General features: G+C 43.9%; 1 protein-coding gene across 2 annotated transcripts in view; it reads left to right on the forward strand.

Annotated features, from left to right (window-relative positions):
• srfbp1 (serum response factor binding protein 1) overlaps window positions 1-17,504 on the forward strand; it is a 276,667-nt gene that overhangs the window by 74,710 nt on the left and 184,453 nt on the right. For both annotated transcript variants that reach the window (XM_078566697.1, XM_078566690.1), the window contains exon 2: window positions 2,043-2,131. In XM_078566697.1, coding sequence (XP_078422823.1) covers window positions 2,043-2,131 — 89 coding nt within the window. The remainder of the gene's footprint in view (window positions 1-2,042; window positions 2,132-17,504) is intronic.

Here is a 17,504-nt window from a genome sequence, read left to right on the forward strand (position 1 = left end):
AATTATATCCCCTGTCAATTTGGACGGATCTCTTCAACTGAGTGGTAGCATCTGATAATCAGCCCTGCTTTCAAATGGCAGAGATTAGGATTCAAAGATTTGAAAGAAGTGGTTGAAACTATGGGTGATAGAAAACCTCCCCATATTCCGGCCTGAGTCTGTAGCACTATGTAGAAATAGACTGTAGTTGGGCAGTTATGTGGTGGGGGTCAGTGGCACCTTTACGCTGCATTAAATGGCTAGTTGAATTTTTTTCAATTTCCCACACAGAAATTGCTTTGTTGGATAATATATTGTGGCTTCATATCTTACCCAACACAGTTTGCATACTTGAAGGATAGAATTGGATAGAACCTCAGAAGTGTAACATAAGGAAATCCTGAATTGCTCAACTTTTTGCATCCTTTTGTTGTTGGCTACTTTGCTAAGATTGAAGCAACATATTGTAACTTGAAGATTACTAATACCAAAAGCTTAAGTGTAATTCCTTTTCAACTTTAAAGTATGACCATTTTCATATTAAAAATTTTGGTGCAAATAGTTTTAAAATGTTGGCCTAGTAGTCACGTGACCATAAATATAAGTGTAGATTTCCCATCACTTTGCTCTTGTGAAGTTGAAAGAAATGCTGCTTTTATAAGAACACAAGTATTCCACCATGTAATATAAAATGTAATTTTCTCTTTCAGCGGTAGCGCTGTTTTCAGTTGGCCTGTCCCTACCAATGACATGAAATACCCACTGTAGTATCTATTGGTCACAAAGTCTAATTGCTCTGAATAGACACATGGTGGGCAGAATTTTACAGCCCCTCTTGCTGGTGGGATCTTCTGGTTCCCCTGAAGCCAATGGAGTTTTGAACGGCTCACCATATTTCCTGGACCCGCCCATAGTGTCTGTAATGCTAGGTTTTTGAGTGAACAGGTGTTGCTAAATTTTTAGCTGAGAAGGAAACTAAAGTACATAGATTGCCACTCAAGACACTAGACACAAGATAAAGATGGTTTAGCCAATGTGATTAATTGATATATATTATCTGTATATTGGATGAGTTTAAATTGGGCTGTGCAAAACAGGTGTCTACAATGTTCAGTACAACAAATATTCCCAATACAGAACTTCAAGGTTCTAATCAATCATGTATTTTACTATTGTGTGGATGAAACATGATATAGGGTAATAAATATATGGGCTTCAGATATTTACAGGCATAGGTGTTTGCATTACTCTGATGTGCTGTATATTCAAAATGTAAAGAACAATTTACTGTGAAGACAACTTGTAATTATATAGTGCTTTTAATATAAAGAAATGTCCCAAGCTGCTTCACAGTTAGACATAAGAAAACTGACATCTAAACAGGAAGGAAGAAATTAGGAGAGGTAAACAAGTGCTTGATGTTAGAAATGAGCCCGAAGATGGATTTTAAAGGTGGAGAGACTGGCACCAATGATGGTGTAAAGGCTTAGCAGCAAAAAGCATTCACTGAATTATAACTGATGTCTAGTGGTGTGAACTAAATTAAGTTCCTTTATTTACTTAATGTCCTTTCATATGAGTGGCATTTCTGTAGATTGGATCAGTTATTCTAAAACATCCTAGGATTTTAATTTATTTCATAAGGATTCAGCAACTTATCTGATTGAAGTCCCACGTGATGTTTGAAACTTTACAGCAAAGTTAGAATTTCTAATTCTTTATTTGATAGTAACTTTAAGAAATGTATGTGTACTAAATAATTTTATTAACTTTTGAACTTGTGCTCTGCATTTTGAAATAGAAGATCCAAGAATAACATTAAAACATAACTGGATAGGCATGCTTATGCCTACAAAGCCTGTTTCTTTTTAGCCATTAGAAAGGTTCTTGGAATTTAGCCTGGTAAAATTCTATTTGATACTAAAGTATAAACTCTTGCATTTAATAGCTATTGTGAATGTTCAGACAGAAAGAAAAAAATCAGACAAGTTTGCATTCTTCAGTTTTATAATTGCTTGGAGAAGTTTGAAGATATTAACCAAATCATCTTTTTTCATTTCTAGGTTGTTAAATTGAGAAAAGATGTTAAAAAAGCAAGAATTTTAATCATCCGGAAACTGACAAGAAACATCGCTCAACTGAAAGCTAAAAAGTTGGTATTTGAAGTGTTACTTTTTTATTTGATGTTTGCAGAGAATTGGTGAGGATGCAAGGGGAAAGTATGGCAATGCAGGAGAAATCTGCCAAGGAGGTTCATCTGGCTGCAGGGAGAGAAATCCAATGGCTGCAGTTGGAAACCCTTGTGGATAGTCCCGGGAAATCAGGAGTGAATCACGAGGAAGGCTGCAGAACGGGCTTGGGGGAGAGCGGAGAGATTTTGAACAGGGAAGAAGTTGACCGTGGTCAGTGGATGGGAAACCAAAGACTTTGCTTAAGGGATAGGGAGGAAGCACTCCTGCTCCTCCTAATTATAAAAGTGCCAGTTGCCTTCTGGAACTGGCAGCTCCTGCCTCCCTTTTGCAGTCAGGTTTCCCAAGGTTTGAAACTGGGCAGGCAGCAGTAAAATTTAAATTGGAAGGATTTGCAGAAGGCCAGGTCGAGGATGAAATGGCTAGCTGCCTGCAAGTGGCAGATAGCTGGTTAAGCTCATTAAAAAGCCAATTAAGGCCGTAGATGGTAGCTACCTGATTCCCTCTCCACAATGATGGCCTGGCAGCTCTGGGTTTTTTTTTACTTCAAAAGTGCTAAGAGGATGACTCAAGATGGAGGCTGTCTCTCTCTCTCTCTCTCTCCCCCTCCTTCTCTCTCTCTCTCTCTCTCTCTCTCTCTTCCCCGCCCCCTCGCTGGAGGACCTCTTTTGACCTTCTAGCTTTGGAAGCCCGTCTACCATTCTTAATTGGATACCAAAGGTGCCCTCTAGCCACTAATTGGCCATTTCAGGGAAAATCAATGTTGGGTGACTGCTCCTGACACAGTGCGGGGTCAGGATCCCATCCAACCTCAACGTTGGGGTCCTGACCCAAGATCCAAATTCTGCCCAGGAATGAGATTGTATTTAAAAGAGCAAACCTTTGGAGAAATAGAGAGAGCTTGCATTTATATTTACTTGCCTTTTATGACCTCAGGACAACCTGAAGTTTTTTATAGCCAATGAAGTACTATTAATAAAACATGTTAGCTTTTCAGTTTTTATATAACTTCTGCAGCTAAAATACTGAAATGTAAAACTAATTTAAAGTGGTTTAAACTGTTTTAGCTGCTTTAGTGCCTCCTATTTGATCACTTGAAAAATCCCATGGCACTTTTTCGAAGTGGAGTTCACCGAAGTGGGCTAATTAGTAAGTTTGCAGATGACACTAAGGTTGGAGGAGTTGCAGATAGTGAAGAGGATTGTCAAAGAATACAACGGGATATAGATCGGTTGGAGACTTGGGTGGAGAAATGGCAGATGGAGTTTAATCCGGACAAATGCGAGGTAATGCATTTTGGAAGGTCTAATACAGGCAGGAATTATACAGTAAATGGCAGAACCCTTAAGTGCATTGACAGGCAGAGGGATCTGGGTGTACAGGTCCACAGGTCACTGAAAGTGGCAACGCAGATAGATAAGGAAGTCAGGAAGGCATATGGCATGCTTGCCTTCACTGGCAGGGGTATTGATTATAAAAGCTGGGAAGTCATGCTGCAGCTGTGTAGAACCTTGGTTAGCAGAAGGATATGGAGGCGTTGGAGAGGAGGTTTACCAGGATGCTGCCTGGTCTGGAGGTTATTAGCTATGAGGAGAGGTTGGAGCAACTCGGATTGTTCTCACTAGAGTGACGGAGATTGAGGGGCGACTTGATAGAAGTTTACAAAATTATGAGTGGCATGAACAGAGTAGATAGCCAGAATCTTTTTCCCAGGGTGAAAGAGTCAATTACTAGGGGACATAGATTTAAGGTGAGAGGAGAAAACTATAGAGGAGATGTGCGGGGCAAGTTTTTTACGCAGAGGGTAGTGAGTGTCTGGAATTCGCTGCCAGAGGAGGTGGTGGAAGCAGGTACGATAGTGGTGTTTAAGAGGCAGCTTGACAAATACATGAATAGGATGGGAATAGAGGGATACGGACCCCAGAAGTGCAAAATGTTTTAGTTGACGGGCAATATGATCGGCGCAGGCTTGGAGGGCCGAAGGGCCTGTTCCTGTGCTGTACTTTTCGTTGTTCTTTTGTTCTTTGAAGGGTCAGAGCTGATTTTTGTCCCTTAATCAACGTATTATCTGATCATTATGACATTTCGTTTGTGGGATGTTGCTTTGCACAAATTGCCTGCCATGTTTCCTACATTACAACGATGTCTACATTTCAAAAGTATTTCATTGGCTTTTTATTCATTCTTGGAAGGCGAGTGTCGTTGTCAAGGCCAGCATTTATTGCCCTTCCCTGATTGCCCTTGAGAAGGTGGTTAGCCGCTTTCTTGAACTGCTATAGTCCATGTAATGTAGGTAAGGCCGCAGAGATCTTTTTCTGTAGCGGTTTGATATAACTGAGTGATTTGCTAGGTCATTTCAGAGGGCAGTGAAGAATCATTTCTGTGATTCTGGAGTCACATGAAGGCTAGGCCAGGTCAAGGTAGCAGATTTCTTCCCTGATGAACATTAGTGAATCATGTTTTGAAATTCCTCTACATAATATTTTAGTGGAGGTGTTAATGTAGTCGATATGTGGGTAGAAGATCAACCATGATTGTGCTCAATGGTAGAGAATGACCATCTCTACTGTTTTTATTTCTTATCTTAGGTTCAGAATGTTCCATTTATTAGCCTTCCATGGTGCAATTTAAGTTTCTTAGGGTGGAATTTTCCACTCCCGCCAGTGGCGGGAATTGTGGCGGGTGGGGGCACAAAATTTGGCATGATGGAAGTCAGTTTCCCACCTGCAGGAAATTAGTTTGGAATTGTGTTCTCCCGACTTTGATGGCGGGTCAAGGTGGGTTGAGTTTCCTGCTGGTCAATGTTGAGAACCACCATTCATTCCCATCCCATGAATGCTCATTAAAAGGCCAACTCACCAGAACCATGTTCCCCCTCCAAATGAAATGTCCCGCCAGTGGATAATTAGAATGCTCTGTTTCCTGACAGTGTGATAAGTGGTGTGCACTTGGTGAGCTTCATTTCATCAACGTTTTCGTCTAACTTTAATAGCATTGCTGAGAGATTTTGGGTGCCTGTATCTGAAGCTGCTCCAAGGCTGGGCACGGGAGGCAATATCGTGGGGATGGAAGGGTGAAGACGGAGACAGGACATGGGAGGTGGGTGGGGTCAAGGAGCAGAGTGGTGTGGGGCAAGAGTTATAAGACTGTCCAAGGAGAAGTTAGAGACTGTCCTGTGGCTGAGGCCACACTGTCAGGTACATTTTGAACAGACTGTCCTGGGGCTGAGGCCATGCTGTCAGGGCATTCCGAATTGGCTGTTTTTGCCATTTTAGAGGGCCATGCATGGTATGCATGTCTTGGTCCCAGTCTTGGGTGGGGGAAGGCCCCACTGGGGGGGCAGTGATGGCCCCTCATATGCCTCTCATAATTAGGTGTATAAAATTATGAGGGGCATAGATAGGGTAGACAGGAAGAAACTTTTCCCCTGTTGGAGGAGGGATCAATAACCAGGGTGCATAGATTTAAGGTAAAGGGCAGGAAGTTTCGAGGGGATGTGAGGAATAATTTTTTCACCCTGAGGGTGGTGGGAATCTGGAACTCACTGCCTGAAAGGGTGGTAGAGGCAGAAACCCTCATAACATTTAAGAAGTATTTGAATGTGCATTTACAATGCCCTGGCATACAAGGCTATGAGCCAAGTGCTGGAAAATGGGATTAGAATGGTTAGGTACTTGTTTGACCGGCGCAGACTCGATGGGCCGAAGGGCCTTTTTCTGTGTTGTAGACCTCTATGACTCTATGACACAGCATGGTGCGCAGGGCATGATCAGTCACCTAAGGTATTTAGTCCTGGGGATTGGAGGCATGTTACTGTGAGGCAGATAGCACAGTAACGGCCAGGGATGGCATCTATCCTGAATATCGGTAGCTGAAAAGTCATAGGGGGATATTGAATGGTTTCATGGGGTGAGGGTGATCGGGGAAGGGGGTGGTCCTGGAATATCCGAATGCATGTGACCTCTAGAAGGGGCTGGGTCATGTCGGCAAAGTGCTTGGGGGCATCAACATTAAAGGGTTCGGTGGGAGGACAGGAATGTTGAGTTCAAGGGTAGCTGGGAGAGATTGGATAGTGACAGGAGGAATGGGAATTAGGAGGTGGTAACTATGGAGGAGGATGGGAGGAACTTGGTGGGTGATGAGGAAGATGAAAGCTGGATGCATTTACAAATGTGATGAGCACCATGTTTGCACTCTGATCAATGACACAGTTGGAAAAACAAGCTTGAAAAAGTCAATATGAGAGGGGCCTCAAAGGCATGCTGGAGGTGTTCAGCACTGTAAATCTTGGCTGAGTGAAGGGGCACCTGTTTTGCTCAAACCATGGAGAGCATGGCTCAGCTGAGTGCTGGACTCGAGGGTCTCATGCATAATGAATGAGCTTGGCTCCTTTTCTAATGGTGCGCATTCAGATGCCAACCATGAAGTTTAGATGCTGTGGTGCATATGGCCTTAATTGGCATCTGATCCTTACAAAAGCTTGTCCAAATCGATGCAGGCTCCAAGAATCAGTGACCATGTCTTCTGTGCAGAGGCAGCATGGGCCCTACAAGCTTCCATCTTCCCAGTGCACTGGTCATGGCATTTAAGGCATCATGCAGTCAGGATACAAGTGCAAGGACTGGGTATCCATAATTGTTCTAAAGGCCATTGGAGGCCAGCCAACACAAGCCTGACTGTGGCTCCTAGGACTTGGGTCTTTTGACCCTTATGAACACCCTTATTCTGAATGCACATTCACGTCTCAGGGGACAGATCAGCCACTTGTCATAGTGGGAGTGCAGTGAAGGTTCACTAAATTAATTCCTGGGATGGAGGGATTGTCATACGAGGAAAGATTAAATAGACTGGGTGCTTATTGTCTGGAGTTTAGAAGAATGAGAGGTGATCTCATTCAAACATACAAAGTCCTTATAGGGCTTGACAGAGTAAGTACAGGTAGGATGTTTCCCTTGCCTCGGGGGGAGGTCTAGAATCAGGGTACACAGTCTCAGAATAAGGAGCAGGCCATTTATGACTGGGATGAGGAGGAATTTCTTCACTCAGAGGGTGGTGAATCTTTGGAATTCACTGCCCCAGAGGGCTGTGAGGGTCAGTCATTGAGTATGTTCAAGACAGAGATTGATGGATTTTTAGATATTAAAAACAACAAGGGATATGGGGATAGTGCAGGAAAATTGTGTTGAAGTAGAAATCAGCCATGATCTCATTGAATGGTGGAGCAGGCTTGAAGGGCTGAATGGCCTACTCCTTTTCCTATTCCTTATGTTCTTATGTACCTGTTGTCCTCCAGGATGATATCATCCTGCAAGAGGTGGCCTTGGTATGTCAAATGCAGACCAAGGCAAAGACAAAGCTCAGTCAAGGGCTGAAGAATGCATAGCTGCCTTTATATGGGGAAAGACAAATCAACGGAAACTAACAGCGATTGCACAGTTGTATCCATTCACAGAAACAAGGAGGAATTGAGAATGCAGGCTACAGGCAACGTTGCCTTCTTCATAGCTTTGATATAAATGAGGAGAAGGGCCTGTCACCATTTAGCACAGCTCAGGGAAGACTGTTGTCCTGAGGAACAAGAGCCAGCAGGAAAACCCAGATGCTGATGAGGAAGGACCAAATCCATGAAGATGTTTGGTGCGACCAAGGGTCTACAGAAGACGCAGCTCATATATGGAGATGAACGAAAGATGGTGCTGCAGATGCCTTTGCTTGCCTAGGGATGTGGTAGCTCATACTTGCCATACTCTCCGTGCGGAACTCGTGCTGCTCAGACTTGGAGGGCATCCAATGCAGGTTGCTCTTAAGCTTATTGCTGCACTCAACTTTTTTTGTCAGGGTACCCTTCCAGAATCTACTGGAAGATCTTTGCAGAATCTTACAATCGGCGATACATGAGTGCATGAGGTGATCGATGCCCTATTCCATAAAGCTCACCATTACATGCAGTCCTGCATGGATGAGACAAGCCAGGCTGCAAGGGCTGTGGGATTTGCTGCAATCTCAGGGATTCCACAAGTGTAGGGTGCCATTGACTGCATGCATGCGGCCTTCAGAGCTCCCTGGCAGCAGCCTGTGAAATACATTAATAGAAAAGAATTTTGCTCTCTGAACATCCAATTAATATGATCATGAATATTTTTTGCTCGATATCCAGGGAGATCTCACAACTCCTACATCTTGAGTCATTCACAGGTGCTACAGGTCTTTGAGACCCTCGGCGCTTAGAGGATTTGCTCCTCAGTGATCAGGGTTGCCCCCTAAAGACATGGCAAATGACACCTGTTTGTCACCCACAGAGTGCATCTGAGGAGAGATACAACGCTGAACCTTCAGCCACAAGGTTTTTAATAGAGCAGACTATTGGCCTCCTAAAGATGTGTATCAGATGCTTAGCCTGATCAGGTGGGGCTCCCTAATACTCACCGGAGAGGCTGTCCCGCATTATCATTATTCGCTGCGCCCTGCACAACCTCGTGCTGCAAAGGGAGGATAGGTTGCCACAGGGAGACATGGAGGAACTACACATTTCCTCAGATGAGGAGGACATTGAAGAGGATGAATTTGAAGAGGGTGAGGATTCAGATGAGCCACATGAGGGTGCCATTGCATGGACTTGATGTGGAAGATGTGTCCGTGATAACCTTAATTGCTACAATAATCTAGGAGAAATAAGGCGAAGACAAGTTGTTACAAGCACAGTTCTCTTCATGCTTCAATGCAGGGGAAACAGCAAGACCTTCATTGTCATCTTCAACATCACAGAAAAGGTCATCAATCTCACAATGATGATGGAGGAATCATAAGTCACCTTCAACCCTAACGATGGAGTCATTCTTGAAAGGCGCAGCAGCCTAGATACCATGTGGCAACTGTGGAATGGGATAAGCAGTGCACTAGTGCACATCCTTAAGCAACTACACATAGTGCAGTCCTTTCAACCATGGCGCAAACAAATCAGTGGCCATGGCATCCTTCAAGTGGTAGAAACGCTATTGCACACATGGATGCACTTACGCCAGTAGCTTAGCAAGGCAGCTCTAAAAGGAAAAACACTCATCAATGGTTAGTGTTTGACTGCCTGAAGACAGAGCTTCATCAGGACAGCACCATTTCTCCAAACACCAGCTCTCGTGCATGATCAGTGCAGAGGCCGCATCTTGATACTGAGCCCAAGATGCCATTGGACATCAGGACGCAGTGATTTGTCACATGATGGATGCAGAGCTGTGAGCTATGTTAGCATTGTGCTCCGATTAGTTCAACAGGACCATTATGTGATTACTGACAAACACCCGTTACTCTGCATTGGACGGATGCCTGCCAAGTTTGCATTCTCATTGCCTTGGCATCTGGGAAAGGCGTGGCCCAGTCAGTTTTGACACAGCAGTCAATGTTAACTCATAGATACTGATGAGCACTTGGGAGATGTGCCGAACAGCGCTTTCACACCATTATAGCCCTTGACATTGTCCGTCTCTCAAAGGTCAATTCTTGCTATGACCACTAAGTCACTGATTGCACAGTCATGTAATGAATTTCATACTGATTGGTATTCTGTGACCTTGCAGAAGGATTCCTCAAGCAACGTTAGACAGTCATTCAGGAGCAAAGCAAGACCCTCACAGGTAAATGGACAGCTTCATCAGGATGAGCACACATCTCTGACAAGTGCAGATGGAATTTAACCCTGAAAAGTGAGGTGATACACTTTGGAAGGAGTAATTTGACAAGGAAGTATTCAATGAACAGCATGACACTAGGAAGTTCTGAGGAACAAAGGGACCTTGGCGTGTGTGTCCATAGATCTCTGAAGGTGGAGGGGCATGTTAGTGGGGTGGTGAAAAAGGCATTTGGGACACTTGCCTTTATCAATCGAGGCATAAATTACAAAAGTAGGGAAATCATGTTGGAGCTGTATAGAACCTTGGTGAGGCCACAGCTGGAGCACTTTGTGCAGTTCTGGTCGCCACATTATAGGAAGGATGTGATTGCACTGGAGGGGGTGCAGAGGAGATTCATCAGGATGTTGCCTGGGATGAAACATTTAAGTTATGAAGAGAGGTTGGATAGACTTGGGTTGTTTTCGTTGGAGCAGAGAAGACTGAGGGGCGACCTGAGGGCCGACCTGATCGAGGTGTATAAGATTATGAGGGGCATGGACAGGGTGGATAGGGAGCAGCTGTTCCCCTTAGTTGAAGGGTCAGTCATGAGAGAACACAAGGTCAAGGTGAGGGGCAGGAGGTTTAGGGGGGATGTGAGGAAAAGCTTTTTTACCCAGAGGGTGGTGACAGTCTGGAATGCGCTGCCTGGGAGAGTGGTGGAGGCGGGTTGCCTCACATCCTTTAAAAAGTACCTGGATGAGCACTTGGCACATCATAACATTCAAGGCTATGGGCCAAGTGCTGGTAAATGGGATTAGGTAGGTAGGCCAGGTGTTTCTCACATGTCGGTGCAGACTTGATGAGCCGAAGGGCCTCTTCTGCACTGTGAGATTCTATGATCACACATTCATTCCCATCTAGCAGACATTTCAAATGTCACTAAGTGGAACCAACTTCCATCATTCATGTCGCGCATGGGGAAAATGGGAACTAATAAAATCTTAAAAGCAGAGATGAAATAATGCTGCTGGGAAGCATGAAAGGCTATGGTGTTCAACAATGAATAATACTTTTATCAAAAGCTCACAGTCATAAAATAAGGCCATTGCAAAGTGGTGCACTTGGGTAAAAGACTCCAATGTTGGACATGAATAAGCACTTATAATACCCACAAAGAACAGGCTTCAGTGCAGCAGCATCCGGATAATCACCAACTGAACAGTTCTCAGGGGGTCATGTAATGTCAGCCTCAGATGTAAGGGTTTACATGTGCATTGCCCAGCCGTCATTTGCATTTATGAAGTGTCATCAGTTCCACATCAGTGACATGAACAAAGGTGATTGTGATGAGATTGAGTGAGAGTTCATGGAACTGAGGGACAAGGTGGAAGATAATTGGTGGTGGGGGTGGGGGTGGGGTGGGTGCAGTTTCATTTCATACCCTTGAATGAACATGGGAACTTGCATCACATCGATCAGCCATTCAATAATGGAGACCTGGAGAGGGATAAATGTGCGATATATTTCCAATAGTGCAGATTATATGCAGTGAATGAACACCCATGCCACCATTGTACATTCAAAACTTCTTAATTTTCCTTACCCTACATCTGGGTGCAGCCCCGGCATCCACAGCAGAGGTAGAAGCAGCCTGCTGACTGCTATGTCCTGTCATCTGAGATGACTTTGGCGGACATCCTCTGGAGTCCCAAGGCATCGAGGACCCTGGTCTGCTAAAGGCCTCCTGTTTTGGAGCAGGTGCACCCACCTGGGCCTGACCTGCTGGAGTTGATGGGCTCACAGGCACAGGGGATGTGAAGTGACGGAACACCCTTGGACACTCCTGGGTGGATGCCCCTGGAGTATCTGGCTGGCACTCCTCCCTTTGAGTGCCCAAGGATCCCTCCCTGTCTCTTTGAGGAAAAGGGGCACCTGGTGGGAGATCGAGGTGCCCCATACACCACCCGCACCCCCCCATCCCCCTCACCTAGCCACTGCTAGGTGTGTGTATCTGCGCTGATGGAGTGTGCGGGTGAATGCAGTGACTGATCGCATCCTCATCTGAGGTAGCCTAGGGGCTGGGACTGAGGCACTTGCTGAAGCTCTTCCTCTGCCTTTTTTTCTGGTAGATGGAATAGAGAGAAGAGATAATTAGTGATTGACTGAAAAGGCACCTACTCTATAGGTCACAGTCGTTGGCCACATGTTGTCAATATACACTGCATGGAGACCCACAGGCCTCTTAGGGGAATCTGATCTCTCCTTCTGTGCAGGAATGATCTCTGCCCTCTCCTGCAAGCTCTACCATTTGCTCTTCATGGGAGGAGAGCATTCTAAGCTCCAGGGTCCCCCCTCTGATCTTTGGTCGCTCCCACAGATTTATGGGTGAACTTGTCCTGGATAAAGACGGATGGATTGACTGTGAGCACTGTGGATGAAAGAGCAGTTCAGAAGCATGCATACCTGCTGTGTCTGTGATCCCTCCCCAGTAGGGGCTGAAGATGCTGTTTGTGCAGGATCTTGCATGAGATTGGGATCTTAAACTGACTGGCAGACATGTATTGTTGCTATCCCATCTGCTGGTTATGTATGACATCCCTGAGGACTCTAACCCTTAGACTGCCTGCTGCCCTTTGAGAGTGAGTGGAGTCAGGAGAAAATTCACTTACCCTGGTAGAGCACATCAGATCATTGATCCTTTTCTTGCAGAGCAGGGTGGTACTTTTTTCTGTGTACCAAGGGCACTGACCTCCCTGGCGACGGGTGGACCTCCGGCTCACATCCCATAAAGAGGGCCTCCCTCTTTGCTTGGAAGGCATGGAGGAGAATATTCAAGGAGGCCTTGCTGAACTGTGGAGCCGAGGGTCTGTTTTGTTTGGTTGCCATGGTAATGCAGATGTGACTGGCAGACATGCATTGTTGCTAATGAGTGAATGTGTGCGTGGGTGCCGTTTAAATATGGCGCCAGGACCTTCAACCCCAGGAAGCAATGGCCGGGTGGATGAATCGCTGCCTGCCCTGCCGTGAGATTCGATGAGCTCCTCGCTGATGCATAATTAATGAGCTGAAAAGTGGAAAATTGGGCTTGAAAATCTGCTCCGCCTCCCAATGGGAATATCACTGACTTTGCGGTCCGCCAATGTATTTGTCTTCAGATTGGAAAATTCAGCCCTCGGTGTTTTATGTTTTGTAGTGTTTTCCTTTGCATCTCCTCTCTCCTCCATTGTACCATAAAAATATAAATCTTTACATAACATGAATAAAACTTCATAGATGCATGTGTTATTTTAAATGATGTAACAGTAAATAGGCCTGGCCAGTGTTTCCTAAACATTTTGGTGCCAGAACCAAAAACCCCAAATTTTCCAGTTTTAATGTACCCTTTCATAAATCTAAATTGAAGTAAAATCTATCATACTAACTTGGATTCAGCACATATTTGTTGAAATTAAACATCAAGCTGTTATTTGTAGCAATCAAATGCTGGTCTATTTCAATATTTGGTATTTGAAAGTTGTTCCACAATTTTGTTTCAAAGGGCACCTGAGGGATATTTTTCTTGTATAATTAGATTGTCATGAAAGGTATGAATATTCCAATTGTTGCGCCCCAATTAGGTTTTTTTTTCCGGTACTAATCTCAATTGCTGTCTTTTGGTTCCTGGAATTTGACTTTGGCATTAGTGCAAACAGCATTCAATCAGTGGTTCTTGGTGAGTGAATGAAGGCCTCAATCAATGTTCCCTCTAACTTCTGCTTGCTGTAGGTGACCAGCTTAATTGAACTCCCCAGTTTTTTTTAAGATTGACTGTCAATCAATCTGTATCATAACAATTAAGTACAAAACTTATATTTAGACGCTTCAGGTGAATTCAAATTTCATCAATTTTTTCCCCCAAAATTTAGATACTTTCAACGAGGAATTTGTTAGGAAATTGCGGGCATGAGCTATTATTGGATTTTTCTGTGGCTATATAAATACATGCTGATGTAAAGAACATAACATAAGAAATAGGAACAGGAGTAGACCATTGGGCTCCACCATTCAATAAGATCGTGGCTGATCATCTTGTTTCGATTTCTACATGGCCATCTAACCCCGATAACCTTTGATTCCCTTGCCTAACAAGAATCTATCTACCTCTGCCGTAAAAATATTCAGTGGCCCTGCTTTCACCACCTTCTGAGGCAGAGAGTTCCAAAGTCGTACAACCCTCAAAGAAAAAAATTCTCCTCATCTCTGTCCTAAAAGGGCGACCCTTAATTTTAAAACAGTGTCCCCTAGTTCTGGACTCACCCACAAGAGGAAACACCATTTTGACTTCCACCTTGTCAAGGCCATTCAGGATCTTGTATACTTCAATCAAATCACCTCTCACTCTTCTGAACTTCAGTGGAAACAAGTCCAGTCTGTCCAGCCTTTCCTTAGAAGACAATCCATTCATTCCAGGTATCAATTTAGTAAACCTCCTTTGAACCGCCTCCAATGCATTTACATCCTTCCTTAAATAAGGAGACCAAAACTGCGCACAGTATTCGAGGTGCGGTCTCACCAATGCCCTGTATAACTGAAGCATAACATCCTTACTTTTATGTTCAATCCCTCTCGTAATAAAGGATAGCATTCCAGTAGCCTTCTTAATTACTTGCTGTACCTGCATACTAACTTTTTGTGGCTCATATACTAAAACACCTAGACCGCTCTGCACCTCAGAATTATGCAGCTGTTCTCCATTTAAGTAATACTCTGCTTTTTTGTTCTCCCTGCCAAAGTGAACAACTTCACGTTTTCCCACATTAAACTCCATTTGCCAGATCTTTGCCCACTCACTAAACCTGTCTATATCCATCTGTAACCGCCTCATGTCCTCTTCACAACATACTTTCCTACCTATCTTTGTGTCATCTGCAAATTTAGCTACCATATCTTCACCCTCCTCATCTAAGTCATCAATGTCATTCATAAAAAGTTGAGGCCCCAGCACAGACCCCTGTGGAACTCCACTCGTCACATCCTGCCAATCCAAAAAAGGCCCAATTATGCAAAGTCTCTGCTTTCTGCCAGCCAGCCAATCTTCTATCCATGCCAATATGTTACCCACTAACCATGCGCTTTTATTTTTCATAATAAACTTTGATATGGCACCTTATCAAATGGCTTCTGGAAATCCAAGTACAGTACGTCTACAGGCTCCTCTTTATCCACTGCGCATGTTACTCCTTCAAAAAACTCCAATAAATTGGTTAAACATGATTTTTCTTTCACAAAACCATGCCGACTCTTCCCTATTGCCTTGAACTCTTCCATGTGTCCAGCTATAAACTCCTTAATGATCGATTCTAACAACTTCCCCATGACAGACATCAAGCTAACTGGCCTATAGCTTCCCGTTTTCTGTCACCCTCCCTTCTTGAATAGAGGGGTTATATTTGCTACTTTCCAGTCTGATTGAACCTTTCCAGAATCTAGCGTATTTTAGAAAATTAACACCAACGCATTGACTACCTCATTAGCCACCTCTTTTAAGACCCTAGGATATAGTCCATCGGGACCCAGAGACCTGCCAGCCTGTAGCTCCATCAATTTTCTCAGTACCATTTCCCTAGTGATTTCAATTTCACGAAGTTCCTCTCTCCCTTTCACCTCCCAATTTGCAGCTATTACTGGAATGTTTTTAGAATCCTCTATAGTGAACACAGAAGCAAAATATTTGTTCATTTCCGCCATCTCCTTATTTACCATTAACTCCCCGCTGTCACTCTCTCTTGAGGACCAACACTCGCTTAACTTTTTTCCTTTTTAAATCCCTGTAGAAACTCTTGCTATCTGTTTTTACATTTCTAGCTAGCTTCCTTTCATACTATAATTTCTTTCTCCTCATTTATCTTTTGCCATTCTCCGCTGTTCTTTATATTCTGTCCAGTCATCTGTCCTGCCACTTACCTTTGCGGAGTTTTATGCTTTTTCCTCAAGTTTGATGCTTTCCTTCACTTGTTTAGTTAACCAAGGATGTTGGGTCCTCCCCTTAGAATTTTTATTTATAATAGAAACGTACTTATTCTGAAATGCCCCCATAAATGCTTGCCATTATTTCTCTATTGATCTATCCTCTAGCCTATTTTTCCAGTTCACTTCAACTAGCTCAGCTTTCATCCCCACATAGTTGCTCTTATTTAAGTCTAAGATACTAGCCTTAGACCCACTCTTCTCCCTTTCAAACTGGATTTAAAATTCAATCATATTGTGTTTGCTGCTGCCTAGGGGTGCCTTTACTCTGAGGTCATTAATTAATCCTGTCACGTTGCACAAAACCAAGTCTAGTATAACCTGCTCTCTGGTTGGTTCCAGAACATGCTGCTCTAAGAAACTATCTCGAAAGCAATCTAAGAACTCCTCATGCAGGCTACTACTGTCAATCTGATTTTTCCAGTTTGTGTAGATTAAAATCACCCATGATTATTGCCACCCCTTTATCACAAGCATGCAATATTTTCTCTTGAATACTTTGTCCTACACTGTGGCTACTGTTAGGGGGTCTGTAGACCACTCCCACTAATGACTTTTTTCCCCAACTATTCTTCATCTCCACCCAAATTGATTCTACATCCTGATCTCCTGAACCAAGGTCATCTCTAACTATTGCACCACTGCCCTCTTTGATTAACAGTGCTACCCCTCCACCTTTACCTAGCTTCCTATTCTTTTTCAATGTTATGCACTCCTCAACATTAAGGACTCAATATTTGTCGTCCTGCAGCCACGTCTCCGTAATTGCTATCAAATCATATTTATTTACTTTAATGTGGTCTATCAATTCATTTGCTTTATGAATGCTACGTGCATTCAGATAGAGAGCCTTCAGCTTTATCTTTTTGTTACCTTCGTAACATCTAGCCTTGACTGTTGATGTATTGTTAGATTTTTTTCTCTCTGTCCTTTCCTGCCATTCTCTGATCCTCATTCCTCATATTACCATTTTGCTCTCCTGTCTTGACTCTACACCTCGAATTGCTACCTCTACCCAAGCTTGATCCCTCACTCCTCTTGTTTAGTTTAATGCCCTCTCTACTTCCATAGTTAGGTGATTTGTGAGGACACTCGTCCCAGCATGTTTCAAGTGTAAACCGTCCCAACAGTACAGCCCCCAATTTTCTCAATACTGGTGCCAGTGCCCCACAAATTGGAACCCCACTTCTCCCACATCAGTCTTTGAGCCACACATTCGTCTCTCTAATCTTATTTACCCTATGCCAATTTGCACATGGCTCAGGTAATAATCCAGAGATTAATTACTTTTGAGGTTCTCCTTCTTAATTTGGTACCTAGCTCCTCATACTGACTTTGCAGAGCCTCTTTCCTAGTTCTACCTATGCCATTGGTACCTACATGGACCACAGGATCCTCCCCCTCCCACTGAAAGTTCCTCTCCAGCCCTGAGCAGATGTCCTGAACCCCGGCATCGGGCAGGCAACTTGGCTGTCTGGACTCTCGCTCTTTGCTACGGAGAACAGTGTCAATCCCCCTCACTATACTATCACCTACTACCACTATATATTGCTTTTTGCTCCCCCCGCTTGAACAGCTTCCTGTGCCGCAGTGCCATGGCCAGCCAGCTCATCCACCTTAAAGACTTCACTTTCATCCACACAGGTTGTGAGCACCTCAAAGATGTTTGACAAGGATGTTGGTGCTTCCATGTACTGTGCAACCAGCCCACTCAAACAATTTTGGT

This window comes from Cetorhinus maximus, chromosome 2 (assembly GCF_964194155.1).
Source record: "Cetorhinus maximus chromosome 2, sCetMax3.hap1.1, whole genome shotgun sequence".
NCBI classification, from domain to species: Eukaryota; Metazoa; Chordata; class Chondrichthyes; order Lamniformes; family Cetorhinidae; genus Cetorhinus; species Cetorhinus maximus.